This window comes from Schistocerca gregaria, chromosome 5 (genome assembly GCF_023897955.1).
Source record: "Schistocerca gregaria isolate iqSchGreg1 chromosome 5, iqSchGreg1.2, whole genome shotgun sequence".
NCBI classification, from domain to species: domain Eukaryota; kingdom Metazoa; phylum Arthropoda; class Insecta; order Orthoptera; family Acrididae; genus Schistocerca; species Schistocerca gregaria.
In genome coordinates this window covers 352,495,049-352,518,706 of record NC_064924.1, presented here as the reverse complement: position 1 = coordinate 352,518,706, position 23,658 = coordinate 352,495,049, and the positions used below count along the sequence as shown (strand labels likewise).

The 23,658-nt window shown below is 44.4% G+C and overlaps 1 protein-coding gene across 1 annotated transcript in view; it reads right to left on the bottom strand.

Moving 5' to 3' along the window:
- The window catches only part of LOC126273340 (mucin-5AC-like), a 129,870-nt gene that overhangs the window by 45,237 nt on the left and 60,975 nt on the right, over positions 1-23,658 (bottom strand). The window contains exon 3 of the mRNA XM_049976886.1: positions 11,856-12,082. Within this exon, the coding sequence (XP_049832843.1) occupies positions 11,856-12,082 (227 nt within the window). The remainder of the gene's footprint in view (positions 1-11,855; positions 12,083-23,658) is intronic.

Here is a 23,658-nt window from a genome sequence, read left to right as displayed (position 1 = left end):
ATGCAATAAAGGATCTGTTTGAAAAATTTCAACAGACTGGGAACGTGACGGATGAACGTGCTGGAAAGGTAGGGCGACCGCGTACGGCAACCACAGAGGGCAACGCGCAGCTAGTGCAGCAGGTGATCCAACAGCGGCCTCGGGTTTCCGTTCGCCGTGTTGCAGCTGCGGTCCAAATGACGCCAACGTCCACGTATCGTCTCATGTGCCAGAGTTTACACCTCTATCCATACAAAATTCAACTGCGGCAACCCCTCAGCGCCGCTACCATTGCTGCACGAGAGACATTCGCTAACGATATAGTGCACAGGATTGATGTCGGCGATATGCATGTGAGCAGGAATTGGTTTACTGACGGAGCTTATTTTTACCTGGACGGCTTCGTCAATAAACAGAACTGGCGCATATGGGGAACCGAAAGGCCCCATGTTGCAGTCCCATCGTCCCTGCATCCTCAAAAAGTACTGGTCTGGGCCGCCAATTCTTCCAAAGGAATCATTGGCCCATTTTTCAGATCCGAAACGATTACTGCATCACGCTATCTGGACATTCTTCATGAATTTGTGGCAGTACAAACTGCCTTAGACGACACTGCGAACACCTCGTGGTTTATGCAAGATGGTGCCCGGCCACATAGCACGGCCGGCGTCTTTAATTTCCTGAATGAATATTTCGATGATCGTGTGATTGCTTTGGGCTATCCGAAACATACAGGAGGGGGCGTGGATTGGCCTCCCTATTCGCCAGACATGAACCCCTGTGACTTCTTTCTGTGGGGACACTTGAAAGACCAGGTGTACCGCCAGAATCCAGAAACAATTGAACAGCTGAAGCAGTACATCTCATCTGCATGTGAAGCCATTCCGCCAGACACGTTGTCAAAGGTTTCGGGTAATTTCATTTAGAGACTACGCCATATTATTGCTACGCATGGTGGATATGTGGAAAATATCGTACTATAGAGTTTCCCAGACCTCAGCGCCATCTGTTGTTGACAATTGTAACTACTGTAATTTCGAAAGTTTGTTTGCCTGAAAATGTACTGTTGTCTCAAGCATATTGCAACAAACGGTGTATTTCTATCGCTGCTCGTTTAGTTTGTATTGCCGTTTCAAATTTACCGGTCATTTTTGAAACACCCTGTACGTGAGCATTAAACGTGATTGTAGCGAGTCCTTTAGTGAATTTGTGTTCTATTTGTTGCGAGTTGTCATAGCTGATAGTGGTGGTGAGTAATAAATTCTACAGAAGCAAGCGAAACACAGAATGTGCAGGATATATGCTTTCTTCAAGCGGAAAGCACGCGCATGCGCGCATCGCAATTGTCATTTGGAACCGTCAACAATGCAGTCCCCGTTTGTGCCTCGACATGCGCGGACCGCAGTTGTTCGTGGAACGGACTACAGTACCTGATTATTCATTTGCATTCATGGTATTATTTGACCGCACACTCGCAATGCACAACGAGGGTTGTGTGCTGAGTCACATTTTTGAATACTGAGGAAATCCCACCTAGCATTGCACATCGCAGATTCGGTGAGTGAAACTTAATTTTGAAGGTCAGATCACTATTTTATAAAAAGACAAGGCTGCAGAGCAGACGAGCGGACCACTGTGCCCACGTAAGCCATAAATTTCATGATCATTTTAGTTCATATTCAGAGTCAGGCACATTTATTATCAGAGTGCATTTACGAGGATAATATAAGTTCAGAGTTTAATGAGAGTAAAATACTTTAAGAAAGTGCTACATTGTGATTTCAGACAGGTTTAACAGTTAAAGACAGATGCGCTATATTCTGTGATCATTTGTTCTGTAATTACAATAATAGTTCTGGTACAGAAATTGTTTTCTAAACTAACAAAGATTCGTAACTTTCAACGCCAAAATTTAAAACAAAGTCATTTTGTTACAGAGCCAGATAGCGTGCGTAAAATTTATTGAATACAGATTTCTTTCTCGCAGTCGTATTGTTCGGTCGACCGTTTACTCTGGATTTCACATCGTGTAGCTTGAGCTTCAATTATTTCTATCTTAGTATGGGAGATATTTTCAGTCAACGTTTCTCAGTTGCTCATCTTTGCATATTTTGCCGTGTGACTTAACAATAACACGAGTATTAAAACATTTTTAAAGTATACCTCACTAGGCTTCAAAGTGGTACAGTTACATGTGACTATTGTTTAGCATAGTAACCAACTATCTGTAAAGAACGGTCAGGACGTCCTACCAGTCCAACTCCTCGACGGCAGAATTCCGTTCCCTGGTTATGGAGTCGCTCTAAAACCGCTGTGTGAACGTTCTCATCGTTGGAAAATCTCTATACCCTGGACGCGCTTTTAGCTTGCCGAAAAGATGAAAATCGCATGGTTTATGACATGCACTTCCCAGTCCGTATTATACACGCCTGTGCGGCACCATTTCGCTACCGCTAGACGCGACACTGCATAGGCCCGTATACCGCCAGAATTCAGAATAAATATTTGTGCAATTAACGCGTTTTGCCCATAAGAGTTGTTCTGTGCCACGTACTTTGGAGTACGTTTCCAGCTATCACGTCTTTTCACTCCCACACTGCGATGTACTGTTATAAGAGATGTGGCTATAAAATAAAGGATTATTGCTGTAAAACATTTTATTTCAAAAATATTCATATTTACTTACTTTAATCCTCAGTATAATCCCCTCTTCCATCTCTACAACTCTCCACGCGAATTTTCCATTGATGGAAACAGCCTCTGTGAGCTCCTTGAAGAAACGTGCCGCTTTTTCTCTCGCTCTTTCAGCGGAATAGAGCTTTGTTCCTCTGAATGCAGATTTGACCTTGAGAAATAGATAAAAGTCACATGGTGCTAGGTCAGGCGAATAACGTGGATGGTCTAACTCTGGAATGCTGTACTTCGCTAGAAAGGTCTTAAGATAACCACACGGTATGAGCCGGTGCATTGTCTTGATGCATAACGCATGACTTGTTCTTTCTCATTTCGGTTCGTTTTTCTTTTTTTTATTTAGTCACGGAGTTAAGCAAGAACCTTCGGATATTAGTGTTACTCAATAATTTGACCTTCAGGAACCCAGTGAAGGTCCACAATTCCATGAATACCGAAAAAAATCATCACCGTTTTCAGTCTTTATTTCTTCAATCGAGCTTTTTTTAGCTCTCGGTGAAGCTGGGCCTTTCCAACGTATCAAATGGCGCTTCGTTTCTGGATCGTAACATGTTATCACTCTTTCCAAGAAATAAGGATAATTTTCAGTGGTATCCAACTTGTCAATACAAACATTGTCTCGAGCTTCCTTTTGTTCGATAGTGACAATTTTCGGCACCACTTTCGCACACACTTTTCTCATGTTAAATTGGTTATGTAAAATTTGTTAATTCCTACAGTTTCAGCAATCAATCGAATACTCAACGGACGGTCAGATTGAATCAGATTGCCTACTTTTTCGATATTTCCATCCATTTTTTATGTTGAATGGTGTCCCAGACGTGAGTCATCTTCAGCGTCTTCTTTCTCGGCCATCTTTGAAACGCCTGATCCACTCAAAAATTCGCGTACTTAATAAACAGTCTTCGCCATCCACTTATTTTGTAAAATATAGGTTTCAGTAGAAGTTTTTCAAGTTCCATGTGACACTTCACAATTCGTTGATCTATTATTACTCTTATAATTTTTCCAACAAAACAAAAAACAGCTCGTACACATACGAAGGCCGCGGCCACATTTGTGTACAGACACCAGAGATGCTGCACTCGACTGAGAAGGCTGCCCCTTCCACAACTACTGGTCGTTATTGTGGCAAGCGTACTTATTCCGTGACAGCGTCAGTCCAGTTATTCTACAGCCACAATCGTATGTAATGCAGCAGAACGTTCTCTGCAGTAAACTCGGAACATCTACTCCGCGCGCCACGCTTGTTGCGCAATGATCTTAGTATAGGACGGCATGTGTGACATACTTTCTGAAGTCGTTACGTAGAACGTCCGCCGAAGTCTCTCCAGAGCTGCGCGTCACTAGTCTTGCTTCCCAACTCCATCAGTAAACTGCCCGGTTTTAGTCGATACAGAGTTTGCCAGACCGACTTTGGTGAAAAGAACTATGTGCGCACTGGCACAGCTGAGCTGACTTTCCACACTACATCATACGGTTCATATACTGGAAGCATCTGTCAGTGTGATTCACCCTCGTACAGGCCAACCTGTATAAATGTTTGCAACTATTTTACAGCTTTGTTAGTACACTCGTGGAAATTGAAATAAGAACACCGTGAATTCATTGTCCCAGGAAGGGGAAACTTTATTGACACATTCCTGGGGTCAGATACATCACATGATCACACTGACACATAGACACAGGCAACAGAGCATGCACAATGTCGGCACTAGTACAGTGTATATCCACCTTTCGCAGAAATGCAGGCTGCTATTCTCCCATGGAGACGATCAGAGATGCTGGATGTAGTCCTGTGGAACGGCTTGCCATGCCATTTCCACCTGACGCCTCAGTTGGACCAGCGTTCGTGCAGGACGTGCATACCGCGTGAGACGACGCTTCATCCAGTCCCAAACATGCTCAATGGGGGACAGATCCGGAGATCTTGCTGGTCAGGGTAGTTGACTTACACATTCTAGAGCACGTTGGGTGGCACGGGATACATGCGGACGTGCATTGTCCTGTTGGAACAGCATGTTCCCTTGCCGGTCTAGGAATGGTAGAACGATGGGTTCGATGACGGTTTGGATGTACGGTGCACTATTCAGTGTCCCCTCGACGATCACCAGAGGTGTACGGCCAGTGTAGGAGATCGCTCCCCACACCATGATGCTGGGTGTTGCCCTGTGTGCCTCGGTCGTATGCAGTCCTGATTGTGGCGCTCACCTGCACGGCGCCAAACACGCATACGACCATCATTGGCACCAAGGCAGAAGCGACTCTCATCGCTGAAGACGACACGTCTCCATTCGTCCCTCCATTCACGCCTGTTGCGACACCACTGGAGGCGGGCTGCACGATGTTGGGGCGTGAGCGGAAGACGGCCTCACGTTGTGCGGGACCGTAGCCCAGCTTCATGGAGACGGTTGCGAATGGTCCTCGCCGATACCCCAGGAGCAACAGTGTCCCTAATTTGCTGGGAAGTGGCGGTGCGGTCCCCTACGGCACTGCGTAGGATCCTACGGTCTTGGCGTGCATCCGTGCGTCGCTGCGGTCCGGTCCCAGGTCGACGGGCACGTGCACCTTCCGCCGACCACTGGCGACAACATCGATGTACTGTGGAGACCTCACGCCCCACGTGTTGAGCAATTCGGCGGTACGTCCACCCGGCCTCTCGCATGCCCACTATACGCCCTCGCTCAAAGTCCGTCAACTGCACATACGGTTCACGTCCACGCTGTCGCGGCATGCTACCAGTGTTAAAGACTGCGATGGAGCTCCGTATGCCACGGCAAACTGGCTGACACTGACGGCGGCAGTGCCCAAATGCTGCGCAGCTAGCGCCATTCGACGGCCAACACCCCGGTTCCTGGTGTGTCCGCTGTGCCGTGCGTGTGATCATTGCTTGTACAGCCCTCTCGCAGTGTCCGGAGCAAGTATGGTGGGTCTGACTCACCGGTGTCAATGTGTTCTTTTTTCCATTTCTAGGAGTGTATTTATTACATACTGCTCCCCTCTATTTTAATTCTTGTGAAATATGTCTCATATACTCAGTAAAATAAAATTTTACGGACGATGTCTGTAATTCCAGTAAATGATTTACTTGTCATTTAATTTAATCAGAAGTGAATAAGTAACTACCACATTTAAGTTTGCTTCTAACTGATTATTTTGTCCCAAAATATGTGGAAGAAACGCAACACATTTTCTGGATCCAATACCACAAACCAGTTATAAAGATAAAACCAATGCTGTTATACGACGGAAAGAAAAGGGCTAACTAATTACTAGCCGATTATCAACGACTACTAATACAAACGGCAGTCTTCGTGTAACTTGTCTCATTTTCACTGACTCCAATGGGCCCTTTCGTTTCACTTTCTTTTAATTTAGAAGTTTTTATATAGGTTCTGCTTAATATTTATAGCGAAGCTTCCCACACACCACCATCTGAAACTGTTCGTTGTATTGAATGCGCTTAAAGTGTGATGCATGTCACCTACTCGGCGCATCAGGTCTCCGTCAAAATTCAAACTGAGATGTCAGCAAATTCCATTTTGCCGGTAACGCGAGAGGATGTGAGAATAGTGTCAGCTGCTGCAGATGGAGAAAAATAGATCAGATACTTCTTTCACTGCCGTTCTTTCTTCATTGGCTGAACTGAAGTTCACGTTTCAACAACCAAACGCTAGGAAACGAACGTAAGGAAGTTTCAGATCAGCACATACTAGGCTGCAGAGTGCAAAATCATTTGGAAACAGTCCCCCCAGTATGCGGCTAAGCTATATCCCCGCAATACCCTTTCTTCCAGGAGTGCTAGTCCTGCAAGGTGTGCAGGAGAACTGTGGAGTCTGGAAGGTAACAGATGAGCCACTGGTGGGAGTAAACCTGACACGATGGTTGTGAGTCGTGTCTGGGTGGCTCAGTCGGTAGGGCAGTTGATGATGAAAGGCAAGGGTCTCAGGTTTGAGTCCCAGTCCGCCACACAGTTTTAATCTACCAGGAAGTTTCAAACCACCGCCCACTCAGATGCGAAGTGAAAACTCATTCTGGGAACGTAAAGATAAACTTCGCCGTATGTCGGGAACTGTAACAGCGTGAAGTAGAGCAAGTTGATCTGTGACCTACCAAGAGAACTCTTTGCTGAATGACGTAATACTGGTTAACTGTCAAGACTGGAATATTATTTTTACGAAACACTTTCAGTAAATATTTTTAACCTGTCGCTGTAAGTCTGGAACTAAACATACATAAACAAACGGCGTCATCTGGGAAGGGCAGGAGGACGAAGGGTTTGCAGTAGTGCGTGGACGGTTGTATTAGGGCGACCGGAAATTAGTGTCCTCTTTTACGTTACAGTCATACAGAGAATTTGAATTTTCTCATTTGGAGAAAACAGAAGAAGCGATCTCTTTTACTCGCTACAAACTTTCTAAAGCCAAGCTTGCATAGATATTTCTTTATTTAAAACAAACAGTTTCGACAAACTTCGCTGTTATCTTCAGGTCTTAAAAAAGATTTTTGTCATGAAGCATGTTCATAGTTTGGTGATGACGAACCTTTTATAAAGTGCTGTTTTTATCTACATGACAACTTGGCGTGAGGTCCAAAAAAGATTTTTTAAGAACTGGAGACGACAGCAAAGTCTGTCGAAACAGATTGTTTTAAATAAACAAATAATTATGCGATCTTGTCTTTAGAAAGTTTTTATCAAACAGATAAACTGTTAACAAGTCTCTATTATAACTTAGTGATGTAATTACCTTCGTTATCAGTAACCTTGTTCCATCCAAATTTTCGATGCCGGATGGTAAAAATCAATTGGTTTTTGAGCAAAGCTCTGGAGACACCAGGTTGGATATACACTATGTGATTAAAAGTATCCGGACACCTAGCTGCAAATGACTTATAAGTTCATGGCGCCCCCCATCAGTAATACTGGAATTCATTAGGGTGTTGGCCCACCCTTAGCCTTGATGACAGTTTCCACTCTTTTAGGCATATGTTCAATCAGGTGCTGGAAGGTTTCTTGGGAACGGTAGCCCATTCTTCACTGCAGTGCTGCAGTGAGGAGAGGTATCGATGTCGGTCGGTGAGGTCTGGCACGAAGTCGGCGTTCCAAAACCTCCCGAGGATGTTCTTCAGGATTCGGGTCAGGACTCTGTGCAGGCCAGTCCATTTCAGGGATGTTAATGTCGTGTAACCATTCCGCCACAGGCCTTGCATTATGAACAGGTGCTCGATCGTGCTGGAAGATCCAAATCGCCATCCCCGAATTGCTCTTCAACAGTGAAGGCCTGTGCTGTGATAGTGCCACGCAAAACACTAAGGGGTGCAAGCCTTCTCCATGAAAAACACGACCACACATTAACACCACCACCTCCGAATTTTACTGTTGACGCTACACACGCTGGCAGATGACGTTCACCGGGCATTCGCCATCCCCACAACCTGCCATCGGATCGACACATTGTGTAACGTGATTCGTCCTCCACACAACGTTTTTCCACTGTTCAATCGTCCAACGCTTACGCTCCTTATACCAAGCCAGGCGTCGTTTGGCATTTACGGGCTTGATGTGTGGCTTATGAGCAGCCGCTCGACAATGAAATCCAAGTTTTCTCACCTCCCGCCTAACTGTCATAATATTTGCAGTTGATCCTGATGTAGTTTGGAGCTCCTGTGTGATGGTTTGGATAGATGTCTGCTTATTACATATTACGACCATCAAAAATGGTTCAAATGGCTCTGAGCAATATGGGACTTAACATCTTAGATCATCAGTCCCCTAGAACTTAGAACTACTTAAACCTAACTAACCTAAGGACATCACACAACACCCAGCCATCACGAGGCAGAGAAAATCCCTGACCCCGCCGGGAATCGAACCCGGGAAACCCGGCGTGGGAAGCGAGAACGCTACCGCACGACCACGAGATGCGGGCTTACGACCATCTTCAACTGTCAGCTGTCTCTTGTCAGTCAACAGACGAGGTCGGCCTGTACGCTTTTGTACCGTACGTGACCCTTCACGTGTCCACTATCACTTGATATGGAGTACCTGGCAGTAGGTGTACAAGGCACCTAATATGAAAAACGTATGTTTTGGGGGATGTCCGGATACTTTTGAGCACATACTGTAGTCCAAATTTTCACACTTTCGCATTTCTTGCCATTACAAAATGTTGTAGTGATCGATATAAACGGAAATCCTATGGCGCAATGTAGGGCGAGTATGATGGGTGAGGCAATATCTCCCATCCCAACACATCAATTTTTTCCAGAGTTCGTCTTGTGTAATGCTGTTTTGCTCTATCGTGTTGCAGAATAACGCCTTTTCTGTTGGCAATCGCTGGGTGTTTTTCAGTCAAAGATAGATTTACTCGATCCAGCTGTTCGCTGTAAAAGTCTACATTCACATTTTGTCTAGGTTACAGCATTTGAAAATGAACGACGCCGTTAGTGCTCCACCAAACACACAAATACGCCTTTTTGTCGTGTAAACCTGACTTATCCGTTCTTCGTGGAGATTGATTCGGAGAGAGCCACTACCTTTTGCGTTTTGCATTATCACAGGACACATTTGTCATCACCAGCGGTCAAAAGATCAAAAACAGCTTCTGTGTTGTGTCGTGAAGCAATAAGTTGCATGTGATAGATTGGTTAGCTTTGTTTTTCTTTACTAATCTGCTGCAAATATTCTTGGATGGTCAGCCAAGACTGGTTAAGAGTGTTTGACAGCTCCTCGATTGTTTGGGACGTATTTCTTTCCACTTCCAGCCTTAACATGTCATTGTCTACAACTGTCGGTCATCGTGACGGATAAGAGTCGGAAAGATAAGAACTACCGGATTTGGACTTAGAAGAGCATCTTTGCCATTTACGAACGTCTAATGCACTTGTATAAACATCGCAAATGCTTTTGGTAGCAACTGTTGCGTTATTATCCTTGCAAAACTCAAAAAGCATACGATGCCGGATATGCACCTCTTCAGGCATTTGGCCGACAGTTTCAACATAACCTTAGAATGTCTCTGGCATGTCTTTGAAGTACACTGTGTGGTGATAAATGAAAAACCAATATCTATATGCGCATAAACTACATCACTACAAATACAATCCGCATGCAGTACAGACCTCGACAAGGCACGCCGAAATTTCACTGAGCGGCCAAGAGTTTGAGGAAGGCATTAGCTGTGACGTTAACAGCAAGTAGCTCCTCCGCTACTAAGCCAATGCAATGAATCTGTCTCCCTACAGTCTCGGTAGAAACAGTTTCGTGATGCACCGCATTCATATCAAGGTAAGCTCGATGACGTCCCTTCTTCTTTTTGTTCTAATGCCTTTCCATTTCGGATGTTGTGACCATCATAGCTACATCACTTTTCGTTGTTCAAAAAAGATCCTGTCTGGTTTGTGGAGTTGTTGTTCTTAAGCTTCCTAGCAAAGGTGTTTTTTGTCTGCTTGCCCTCTTTTGTCAGGTATATTTCATTGAAGAATCTTCTACAGCAATTATCCGTGTTTCCATTCCTCATTAGGTGGCAGGGATGTTGCATTTTACTGCGTCGAGGACTTCTTTTTCTCATTTTTGTGGAGCATGTCGTTTTAATAATTTTATCTGCCCATGCCACTTTCTGAAATGCTTCAATTCGTGCTACCCCGCCTTTCCCCCCCCCCCCCCCCTTCCCGTCTCGGTTGAAATCCCTCTCAGCTCCATAGAAAAGGATGGGAAACATGTACCAAATGTACCAATGTAAACATCGACTGAAAGCTTGTGGTTGCTGAACACACTTATTTTATGAAACGCAGCTCTGGCTCTTTGAAGGCTGACTTTAATTTTTTGCTATTTATCTCATTGGCTTTTAACATTAGTTCATAGGTATATGTGTTTGTTTCTTTGTTCAATAATCTTACTTTTGTGGTTGGCAGGAGAGCCAACACCGCGTTACTAGAGGAGGCCGAAAGGCACGCGTTTTAGCTCACGCAGGCTGGCGTGAGGTCTGGAAAGGACAAGGAAATTAGAATTTAGAAAAACGGACGTAGCTTGTGGAATACTTAACTTTAATCCATTAATGATGAACGTCGGTTTTGACGGTACATAGTTCACAATATCAATAGTAACTGATAATGGCGCCTTGCTAGGTCGTAGCAAATGACGTAGCTGAAGGCTATGCTAAACTATCTTCTCGGCAATTGAGAACATAAGTAGGCAGTGAACCATCGCTAGCAAAGTCGGCTCTACCACTGGGGCGAGTGCTAGGAAGTCTTTCTAGACCTGCCGTGTGGCGGCGCTCGGTCTGCAATCACTGATAGTGGCGACACGCGGGCCCGACGTATACTACCGGACCGCGGCCGATTTAAAGGCTACCACCTAGCAAGTGTGGTGTCTGGCGGTGACACCACACTTACCATTACTGTTTAGATGACGGTTTGGTATGTCTTTCTTGCTGACGTCCCAGATGTGCTCAGTAGGACAGAGTTCTGGTGACTTGCAGATGAAAGTGGGGGAGGGGAGGGGGACTTACAAACATTCCATGTCCCAAGAAAATCTCTCAGAGCTTTCTGATCCAGTTACACTATTTGGAAGGGATGGCTGACGCACTATGTTGCTGAAGGTATAAGTCGCCCACGAGCAAACACATGCGCATGAACGTACGTGGGACCTATCGCTTCATTTGGTATTTTTTCGGCAATCGCTCAAGTCATTGGCGGCTACCATCGCGTACCGCGACTTATGAGTCCACACAGCCTTTTCCAAAGCGTAGTACATCCTTACATCTGTTGGAGAGTGACTTCAGAACCCCATAGGACAGCTTTAGAGGTAGTGTATCACGTGTGACGGGCATCAACGATCTGGAAGCGATGAAACGCCCTGATAACACGCTTATTGCCCATCATGAGCTCGACTACCTTGTTTATACGTAAGACGATGTCTGGCGAAATTCCAATCACATGACACTCCGAACTGTTACAATTTCTGTGTCGTCCTCTACTACTTAGCAACTGCCTCCGCTGGAATTGGTCATGAATGTGTACTTTTGTTCCCTTACGTAATAAACTGCTGATAGAGACTTACAAGCAAATGATTTGGATATTTGAGCTAGATTAAACGGCGTCCACCTGCAATTAAGACAGCACCGTGGTCGCTGCGCTCTGTCAAGAGAAGCTTGCTCAGACGTTGCAGGTGAGATGTGTCGTACCTGCGGCAGGACGAGGTTGCCCGAGTACTCCGGTATGGGCAGGTGCGGGCTGCCAGCGCGGAAGACGGCGGAGCCGGGGCAGTCGACGTTGTTCCACCAGTCGCAGGTGCCGATGTCCTGGTTGAACACCGACCCGTTGGGACACAGCGCTGACGACTTGGGCACCGGCGACGGACCCGCACACACGTGGAACACCTGGCAGCGCGTCTCCGGGTCGGCGTGGTACCCTGCAGCACGTAACAACGTCCCATGTCAGGGCTCGGATAAGCACCGCTGACGACCACCGTCCGCTAGCGCATTTGTTTCTGCTTGATAGTGTATGTTTTTCTGGTGGCAGAATTGCACATTACAAAGACTGAATGAAGTTTGAGCCATTTTCACACGTGGATCTGCATCTGCAGAGTGCACATCTAACAAAGTAATCTTTTAACTTGCCACGGGTACGGGATGAACAGTGGCTAGTATTGTTGAGGCGGAGAACTACTAGACTCTAGCAGTTGTTTGCAAGTGGCACTGTGCCGGGTTTCCACTTCAATTTACAGTTCTCTTCAGCTCCTGAATGCTGACGAAAACTATAGGGACAAATTCACCTGTGAAACCTACTCGACCGGCAACCAAGAGACGCCTGTTACACATTACACTATGAAACGTCATCTCGGAGGGAGGGAGGGGGGGGAGGGGGGGGGGGGGCGAGGACCAACAGCTGCTCTCAACAAGGCCAATAAACTTGTGCGTCTAGCGGTGCCACCATTCATCCTACGAGGAATACACAACGGCGTATACAAAGACAGATCCTAATGGCAGCCATCCTGCAATGGCAGACAGTATGAGTAGGAGCAACAACGTCCTGCCTACGAATAAGCTCCCAGTAAACCTATACAGGGTGTTGAAAGAAAGAACTCTGTATTTTCAGAGGTTGTGCTGTAAAATGCATACCGTACCTTAAAAAGTTTGAGCACTTATCCATCTTCCTGCTGTGAAACACACCTCTTCTACTGCAAGCTATTTGCTGTTACGAAAGATCTATCGAATGCAAAACAAATGAGGCACATTTCTCTGTTATTGTCCTTGGATGCAGCATGCAGTAAACATCTGTTAACGTTGTTGCTGTGAACCGTATTCGCAGTTCTGGGTAAATGCAGTACATACATTAATTATAATGGAACCAGATTGTGTTTTGATAAAATTGTGTGGTACTGCCTTTACATTTTAGTTTTATCGTTGCTCTAACCAGCATAATGGAAACCTATTACCCACTCGGGATATGGCATCCCGATCTTCTGTTAGCGTCTGGCACATGGAAGGCCATAATAGATCATATCTAACTACACAGATAATAGACTGTACAGAAGTGTTCTATTACATTTTAATTTACAATGATTGTACTGTGTTGTGACTGTTTATGTTCTGTCTTCAAAGTACGTGTGTGGGTCTGTCTGTGCGTGTCTGTGTGTGTGTGTGTGTGTGTGTGTGTGTGTGTGTGTGTGTGTGTGTGTGTGTGATGGGTGCACGTGAAGTATAACTGTTTGTGTTGTTGATGACGAAGGCAGACAATGGAGAGCGCATACTGCAGCTCTCAATCATTGACAATATGCCCCATAATGCATAATGTCTTCATCTCCTTCACCCTCCATCAATCCCTCTTTCTCTTTTATGGCCACAGTCTCTCACTGACCATCAATATCTCCTCTCTCTTTGGCTCCCACTGCTGTTGTCTTCATCCATCTCTCTTTCACTGCAACTATCTCTCCCCATTCATCAATGTCTCCTGTCTATATCTCTCCCACTGCAACTGTCTCCTCTCTTTTCCATCTCCAGGGCCTCGCTGTTACTCTAGTTCAGGACAAAAAGCGCAAATATGTTTGCATGCAGAAATTTTTGATGAGGAAGGAGGAAAGAGGATTGATGCAGCTGCTTCTCCACTTTTCTTTAGAGTTTTTAAAAGACGAACGTATTCGCCTTTTTCTGTTCGGCCAGGAGCATTTTTTCGCTGGTTCCTTGTATTTTTCCACTACAGCCGGGAGTGCTATTTGTAGAAAACGGATTCCTTACGTCAGTAAATTTTTGACGGATTATTTATGTACTCGGGTACATTAATATACTTTGACACATAGAAACAACAAATAAGTACGCATAACGTAAGATTAAAGCGTTTGCTTTATATGTTTTCTTGATACTTTGCTAATCGATCGCCATTTGTGGAAAACTGACGGCTTATGATTTGTAATTAAAAAAATGTAAAAATGTTATTAGAAATATTTTAGAAAATTTGCAGTTTTTCCAGTTTTACATAATTTTTGGCAGCCACTTCCAATTTCTTTTCAGGCTTGTTAAGATCCTTTTTAGCCAATTTTTTTGTTGCTGCAGTTCCACTTTGGCATATTTGTGCAGGTGTGGAGTGCCCATTCTACAGAGACAGAGCTTTATAAAGTTTTGCTGATGAAAAAATGCTGACTAAAAACTAATTTGGCTAGCTCAGAGCCTTTCCATGTGTTCACCACGTCAGTTAAAATTACATTTAAACCTCAGGCTGGATATTACGTGCATAAGTACGGTAACTTTGAACTTCTGGATCTCGGTAACGGGTAATGACACCAGGAAAAGTTTCAAAGTCACCCAACAACATCGTCGTAGGAATATATGGTAAAAATATGCCATGAACAGAAATTGTAGATGTGGCCATTTCGACAATTGGTACTTTTGGTACCCAGAAAGCATGGTTTTTCGGGATTTTCTCGAGAACCGCCCATGAGAAGAAGCTGCTTTTATAAGCCGTCTAAAGTCCACTCTGGACCTCACCAAATACAAAAGAAGTAAGCGATTTGTTCTATTTGCTTGGGCTAGAGGAAATATATAGTATTTATATTTTGACACTGTACTGTAGGATAACTACAGTATGCCGGTCGCTAGGTCAAGGGCTATCGAAAATACTTTACCCCTTATCTCTGTGATCAATTGAACACAAGATACGACCCGCTGAAAATCGCATTTCGTGCAGGCTTTTTGGAACATATTGTACCGATATCGTAGGTAGCAAAAATCTGGTTATTTACGAGTATTTACTTATGTGCACTTTGAGTTCCGTAGAAGGCTTCAGGTTTAGACCTTTGCGTGATATTTTCAAAATCACAATCTATCCATCCATCGTCATCAAGATAATCATAATCAACTTTTTCACGCAAGCTTATAGTTATAACACCTGTTGTAGTACTTTTAATATCTTCAACTCACTTCCTCTTTCTTCACTTTCTAGATCTGTCCTCACTTCTCCATCTCCGTGGTCTACAGCTTTTAGTTTTCAGAAATGATCTATATTTACATCCCTCTGTTGCTGTGGAAGCAAATTATGTACTAGTGCAGTAAATCTCGTCCAGGAGATAGCCCGTTCCAATCCTGTTTGAGGAAGAAAATTTCGAGAACAAAATGCCAGAACGGTGTAAAATTACCAATTACGATAACGTGTGCCAATGAAATGAAATGATCGTATTGCATTTATTGGCCGGGATATCCCTTTCGGGGTTCGGCCGCCGTATAGCAAGTCTTTTTAGTTGACGCCATTCGGCGACTTACGTGTCAATGATGATGAAAGACACACAACACCCACTCCTCTGCCAGGAATCGAACTCGGGCCCCCTTGCGTGGTAGGCGGTAACGCTACTGCAGCGCTACGGAGACGGACTGTGCCAATAATGAGGATTAAATCACAAAGCTGTCCCCATAGTGTCATGGAGCGAGGATATGCCACAATGTTGACTGTGAACTGTCTGTAGGAATACTCTTAGGTTCGAGTCCTCCCTCGGGCATGGATGTCCTTAGCATAATTTAGGTAAAGTATTGTGTAAACTTAGGGACTGATGACCTTAGCAGTTAAGTCCCATAAGATTTCACACACATTTGAATACTCTTAGTTTTGTGGACCCATTGGTGTAATACGAGAGGAATGAGTTTTATGTCAGCAACAAGTTGTCCTGTGTCCTTTCTTTTCATTTACATAACCATCTATGAAAACACTAGCAGAACACTGCACAGAAGTCAATGCATTCTTTTATATGATACTCTTACACAATTGCCACAAATGCACGGGTCGACGGAACCAAGAAAGAATCACCTTCACATGGGCCTCACCAATGGAGTATGGAATATCCCCTCTGTCACCACAATCACTAATGAGCATAGGTATTCAGTGGATAAGACTAACACTATTCACTTTTATATTGTGCTTATTCCAGTTTCTTCTGTTGTCTTGAATTTTTGTTTTATTTCCATATTTACAGAATTAACATCACGCTTGTAATGTCGATGTTTCTGACTCTGTTTCATCGCTGTACCTCCTTCACCATTCTAACAAAACTAAAAACTGAGTGGTATTAAGTATTTGCTCGTTTGTCATACAAATACATAGCCATTATGGTATGAAATATAGCGTTACTTTGTTTTGTCTTATGAATACTTGTTTTGAATGTATTCCGCAGATCTGACAGGTCCTTCAGTATATCATTTTTCCACTTGCTATGAATATCACAACTCAAGCAACTAAAGTCGTTAATTGTTTACAGATTTTCTTTCCTTATACAGTACTTTTGATTGACGTGCTTCATTTGTATTAAGCTTTGACTTCAGCTTTGTGGGTGAATGTCGTGTACCACATTATGAAGAAGCAGTAAATGAAATGGTTTGCCAAACAGTGTGACGATCTGCTAAAAGTACGTCATCTATAATTTGAAATGTGTTGTCTTGAGTAGCGATATGTGTATACAAACGTGACGAAGAAACGGCCATCGCTTGAATATTCTTCTCCTTCAACATATTTTTTCTTCATCTTCTTCTGAAAATCCAGGATAAGGGTTATCGTCTTTTCCGGCCCTATCATCTCTTCTTTGGCCTTTCCACACTCCTTCCGATAGGATTGTATTCCAGAGCTTGTCGCGGGATTCTCTTAGGGGACAGGCGCAATACATGCTCTATCCAATTCTGCTTTAGATTAATTACGGTTTCACTCAACGGGTGTACCCCCAGATCTTTACTTTTTTCTTAATTTCTTATTTGGCCTTCTCCTGTGCAGCTTTTCAGTCATTTCTAATGTTTCAAGCTGTCTTAGGTCTTTTGTTCTTATTCTTCAACTTTCCGCTCAATGTAGTACTGTTGTAGTTCCATGACCTTATAAAATTTCATTTGGGTTTCTCAACGTTTTACCCTTTAACGTTGTTCTTATCGTGCCACATAAGTTGACGGGTGTGAATTTTCTTATTTATGTCTTTCTCTTCTTCAGAAGTTATGCCAAATCCTAGATACTGGAAATTGGATACCTGGTCTACTATTGTATTGCTGATGATTATCTTGGTCCTTATGAGGTATTTTCCCGAAAAGGCCATTGTTTTCTTTTTTTGTTGTCAGTATCTTCAGACTATAATCCAGGCTTACATTCTTTAATCTACGTTCCACAATTTGTACTTTGACTTCACTGTCTTGTATGATTACCTGGACGTCGGCAAAAACCATCTTATTTAGTAATTTTCCTGGTTCCGTTCTTGTATGTTGAGGTATTCTGTCCTTCACTCATCCCCTGACCAGGTCGTAGATGATAAACAGTGTTGGTGGTGACATATCATAGCCTTACTTTATTCTTTGATTTATTTCTATTTTTGGTGTCAGCTCTTTGCTAGTATCCATTCTTATGTCGATTTTTTCATATAAACGTTAGCATACTTTTATCAGGTGCCTGGGGAAACCTCTTTTTTCATTATTGAACAGAGTTTTTTTCTGTGGATGTGGTCAAAAGCCTGTTCATAGTCGACAAATATTACGTATACTTCATATTGAATTCTCATCTTAGAAGGCAAAATTCTTCGTATCACAACAAAGGTAAATGAAACACCTTAATGAGAGCAATACCGTGAATTTACTTAAGTTAAGGAAGTACAGTCTTACACTGAAATTTCTTAAATCGTTTAAAAGGGACGAGTTTAAGTTAAAACGTAAATCGTTAATAAAATATTACTATTAGTTAAGCAAGAAAACAAGAAACTCATCAGATCTTGATCTTTCTCTTATCAAAGCAAGGAAGTTCATTTGATCTTAATATCTCTCTTATCCAAAAGGTAACACATTAAATTGAATCATAAGATCTTTCTCAAAGGAACCAGTTGATTTAATCTCAATTTCTTCTTAATCCGAAGGAAAGCTTTTAATTAAGGTTTTATCAAAAGATTAAACACGAATAAATATCATGCAATAACAGGGACACCAGCCGGCCGCGGTGGCCGAGCGGTTCTAGGTGCTTCAGTCCGGAACTGCGCGACTGCTACGGTCGCAGGTTCGAATCCTGCGTCAGGCATGGATGTGTGTGATGTTCTTAGATTAGTTAGGTTTAAGTAGTTCTAAGTTCTAGGGGACTAATGACCTCAGATGTTAAGTCCCATAGTGCTCAGAGCCATTTTTGAATAACAGGGACTCCCCAAAGGAATTGCCTGTGATGCTTGCAACAGACAATTCTCACACAACAGCGCTTTGTCACGTTCCCCCAAAACGTAATTTACAAATTAACGCACCGACAACTTACTTGTTTTCCCATTGACCCGAGGGCTTGCCCACGTGTGACGAACCAGTAAGGTTACAAACAGCCAAACTCGATCCAGCAAACAAATTCATTACGCATCACCAACTGGAGGCATCCATATAATAAATGAAATCGGAGAGCTACCCAGATTTAGAAAACTTTAACGTGGAATTACTGCCGTGCAGTCACAGCTCTTTCAGAAATGTGTGTGAGTTCTTAAGGGACAAAACTGCTGAGGTCATCAGTCCATAGACTTACACACTACTTAAACTAACTTATGCTAAGAACAACACGCACACTCATGCCCGAGGGAGGACTCGAACCTCTAAACGCGCGGCAACATCTCTTGCATTCTGCGATATATGTAAAGGGACGGTGCGGTACTTCGAGGCACCGAGCGCGCGTTAATCGATTCCAACATTTGACTTCCGTAACATAAATCCAGCTGAAGCCGGCATCCGTATCCAGAATATAGACGCGTTCACAGATCTCCCCAAATTAAGGGTGTAGACGCTCTACAATACCTCACTTCTCACTGCACCAAACACTCCACATCGCACACGACTCTTTAAGAAACAGTAATCACGCGTCCGTCACACTCTGGTTCGCTCCGCCGTGTATCCAGTGCGGCAACAAAGCTCCACCAGCCGTCTCACGGCACTGGTTATTAGTTTTCAGTGCAGTTTCTCCTCTCCACGGCGACAGCGTTCGTTACCGTCTTGGAGCGATAGCAAACTGGTCTACCGCGCACCGGCTCTGTTTCCGCCAGCGCGGCTCCGATCTCACGACCCAACAAGCTGGCCTTTCGCGTACGTGGGCTTACAACGGACGATCGGCAACGCGGCGAATTCGAAATGTGCGTGCAACCAGCACAAGGGGTTTCTCCTTCTTTTCCCTGAATACCTGCTTTAATCTGTCAAATCTATTAGATCTGCCCTTTCCTCTGCGTTTTCTTCTGTTGGCCCTTCAGCATCAGGATTATCTTCATCTACAAGGATACTCTGCATGTCAAATTTAAGTGTCTGGCAGAGGGTTCATTGAACCACGTTCACAATTCACTATTATTACAATCTCGTACAGCGCGCAGAAAGAATGAACATCTGTTTCTTTCCGTACGAGCTCTGATTTCCCTTATTTTATCGTGGTGATCGTTCCTCCGTATGTAGCTCGGTGTCAAAGAAATATTTTCGCAATCGGAGGAGAAAGTAGGTGATTGGAATTTCGTGAGAAGATTCCGTCGCAACGAAAAACGCCTTTCTTTTAATGATGTCCAGCCCAAATCTTGTATCATCTCTGCTCTCTCCCATATTTCGTGATAATACAAAACGTGCTGGCTTTCTTTGAACTTTTTCGATGTACACCGTCAGCCCTATCTGCTAAGGATCCCACACCACGCAGCAGTATTCTAAAAGAGGACGGACAAGCGTAATGTGGACAGTCTCCTTAGTAGGTCTGTTACATTTTCTAAATGTCCTGCCAATAAAATGCAGTCTTTAGTTAGCCTTCCCCACAACTTATTCTATGTGTTCCTTTCAATTTAAGTTGTTCGTGACTGTAATACCTAGGTATTTAGTTGAATTTACGGCTTTTAGATTAGACTGATTTATCGTGTAACCGAAGTTTAACGAGTTCGTTTTAGCACTCATGTAGATGACCACTCACTTTTCGTTATATAGGGTCAACTGCCACTTTTCGCACCAATCAGATATTTTTTCTAAATCGTTTTATAGTTTGTTTTGATCTTCTGATGACTTTATTAGTCGATAAACGACAGCGTCATCTCCAAACAAAGGAGGACATATGCTCAAATTGTCTCCCAAACCGTTTATATAGATCAGGAACAGCATAGGGCCTATAACACTACCTTGTGGAACGCCAGAAATCACTTGTGTTTTACTCGATAACTTTCCGTCAATTACTACGAACTGTGACCTCTCTCACAGGAAATCACAAATCCAGTCACATAACTGAGACGATATTCCAATTTCACTACGAGCCGCTTGTGTGGTACAGTGTCAAAAGCCTTCCGGAAATCCAGAAATACAGAATCGATATGAAATCCCTTGTCAATAGCACTCAACACTTCATGTGAATAAAGAGCTAGTTGTGTTTCACATGAACGATGTTTTCTAAACCCATCTTGACTGTGTGTCAATAGACCGTTTTCTTGGAGGTAATTCATAATGTTCGAACACAATATATGTTCTAAAATCCTGCTGCATATCGACGTTAACGATAAGGGCCTGTAATTTAGTGGATTACTCCTACTACCTTTCTTGAATATTGGTGTGACCTGTGAACTTTCCAGTCTTTGGATACGGATCTTTCGTCGAGCGAACGGTTGTATATGATTGTTAAGAATGGAGCTATGGCATCAGCATACTCCGAATGGAACCTAATTAGTATTACGGTCTGGACCAGAATCTTTATACTACAGATTGAGACAGTCAGGTAGGAAAGAGGTGGCAGAAATCTCGTTATGGCCGCGCGGAGTGGCAGCACGTTTCGAGGCGCCGTGTCACGGACGGTGCGGCCCCTCCCGCCGGAGGTTCGAGTTCTCCATCGGGCATGGGTGTGTGTGTTGTTCTGAGCACAGTGTGTAAGTTTAGGGACCGCTGACTCTCTCTCTCTCTCTCTCTCTCTCTCTCTCACACACACACACACACATACATACACACATCTCGTCAAACACGTATTGTGTGATTGTAATTTTATTTATCCATTAACATCACGCCAGAATCTGTTTTTAGGATGACTCTTATGTCATCAGTCGTACAATACGATGTGGAGCAGTGGTTAAACTGGGCTCTCAATCCCTATACAACATTCTAGAAATATTAAAGATCTTCTTTAGTGTGCAGTCTTGTCAGGCATACTTAAGAAACACTTCTACTGCTCCATCTCCCCGCACTTCGACTTTAAGAATTTTGCTATTCCCACTACTGTTCCTTGCTTTCGCCTTGGCCTTATCTATTCTTAAGTTATATTTTGTGCTAGGTATGCTGCCCGTTTCACTTAACAGGTACTAAAGAGCACCGTTACTTTCGGCTAAGGCTGCGGTCGCAGTGGCACCTATATCGGTGGATTCTGCCGACGATGGACAGCGGCCGAAGACGGCATCTCTTATCAGATCAGTACGCCACAATGAGCGCGGTCACACTACAGCCGGACTCATCGTTCGAACGTGTAGACATAGGATGACAATCGGTGAAATTCAAATAATTTTGTTTTCTTCCGTCACGTCGACCGACATTCTCACACACGGAATAAGGCCTGTGGGAAAATGATAAGTTTACTCCAAGAAAGGGCGAGTTTATGGCATTCAGAGGATAAAATATAGTCGGGATATATCTGGACTGGTCTAGCAGGTTTATTGGAAACCGAGATTTTTAGTGTAAATTATAACCTCAAAAAATAATTTGTTAAAGTGAGGGACTGATATAGCAGGTTTATTGGAAACCGAGATTTTTAGTGTAAATTATAACCTCAAAAAAAAGTTTGTTAAAGTGAGAAGGATCTTGCGCTTTAAGTTATTGCAGTGGGTCTTGTTTGGGCTGTGGTAAGTGGACATAAAATGTCTACAAATTATTATTACACTTACTGTCGTTTTTATGTCAGTTGTGTGGTCATTCCTAAAGATAACGTGGTCATTCCTAAAGACTAATTTAAAAACTAATACCTTCACTTTTGCACACCAAATACTATTGAAGTTATTCTACACTCCTGGAAATGGAAAAAAGAACACATTGACACCGGTGTGTCAGACCCACCATACTTGCTCCGGACACTGCGAGAGGGCTGTACAAGCAATGATCACACGCACAGCACAGCCCACACACCAGGAACCGCGGTGTTGGCCGTCGAATGGCGCTAGCTGCGCAGCATTTGTGCACCGCCGCCGTCAGTGTCAGCCAGTTTGCCGTGGCATACGGAGCTCCATCGCAGTCTTTAACACTGGTAGCATGCCGCGACAGCGTGGAAGTGAACCGTATGTGCAGTTGACGGACTTTGAGCGAGGGCGTATAGTGGGCATGCGGGAGGCCGGTTGGACGTACCACCGAATTGCTCAACACGTGGGGCGTGAGGTCTCCACAGTACATCGATGTTGTCGCCAGTGGTCAGCGGAAGGTGCACGTGCCCGTCGACCTGGGACCGGACCGCAGCGACGCACGGATGCACGCCAAGACCGTAGGATCCTACGCAGTGCCGTAGGGGACCGCACCGCCACTTCCCAGCCAATTGGGGACACTGTTGCTCCTGGGGTATCGGCGAGGACCATTCGCAACCGTCTCCATGAAGCTGGGCTACGGTCCCGCACACCGTTAGGCCGTCTTCCGCTCACGCCCCAACATCGTGCAGCCCGCCTCCAGTGGTGTCGCGACAGGCGTGAATGGAGGGACGAATGGAGACGTGTCGTCTTCAGCGATGAGAGTCGCTTCTGCCTTGGTGCCAATGATGGTCGTATGTGTGTTTGGCGCCGTGCAGGTGAGCGCCACAATCAGGATTGCATACGATCGAGGCACACAGGGCCAACACCCGGCATCATGGTGTGGGGAGCGATCCCCTACACTGGCCGTACACCTCTGGTGATCGTCGAGGGGACACTGAATAGTGCACGGTACATCCAAACCGTCATCGAACCCATCGTTCTACCATTCATAGACCGGCAAGGGAACTTGCTGTTCCAACAGGACAATGCACGTCCGCATGTATCCCGTGCCACAACGTGCTCTAGAAGGTGTAAGTCAACTACCCTGGCCAGCAAGATCTCCGGATCTGTCCCCCATTGAGCATGTTTGGGACTGGATGAAGCGTCGTCTCACGCGGTCTGCACGTCCAGCACGAACGCTGGTCCAACCGAGGCGCCAGGTGGAAATGGCATGGCAAGCCGTCCCACAGGACTACATCCAGCATCTCTACGATCGTCTCCATGGGAGAATAGCAGCCTGCATTGCTGCGAAAGGTGGATATACACTGTACTAGTGCCGACATTGTGCATGCTCTGTTGCCTGTGTCTATGTGCCTGTGGTTCTGTCAGTGTGATCATGTGATGTATCTGACCCCAGGAATGTGTCAATAAAGTTTCCCCTTCCTGGGACAATGAATTCACGGTGTTCTTATTTCAATTTCCAGGAGTGTATAACGAATTTTAGAGGTATGCTTTGTGCAAATGCACTAAAGGATACTGTTGTTGTTGTTGTGGTCTTCAGTCCTGAGACTGGTTTGATGCAGCTCTCCATGCTACTC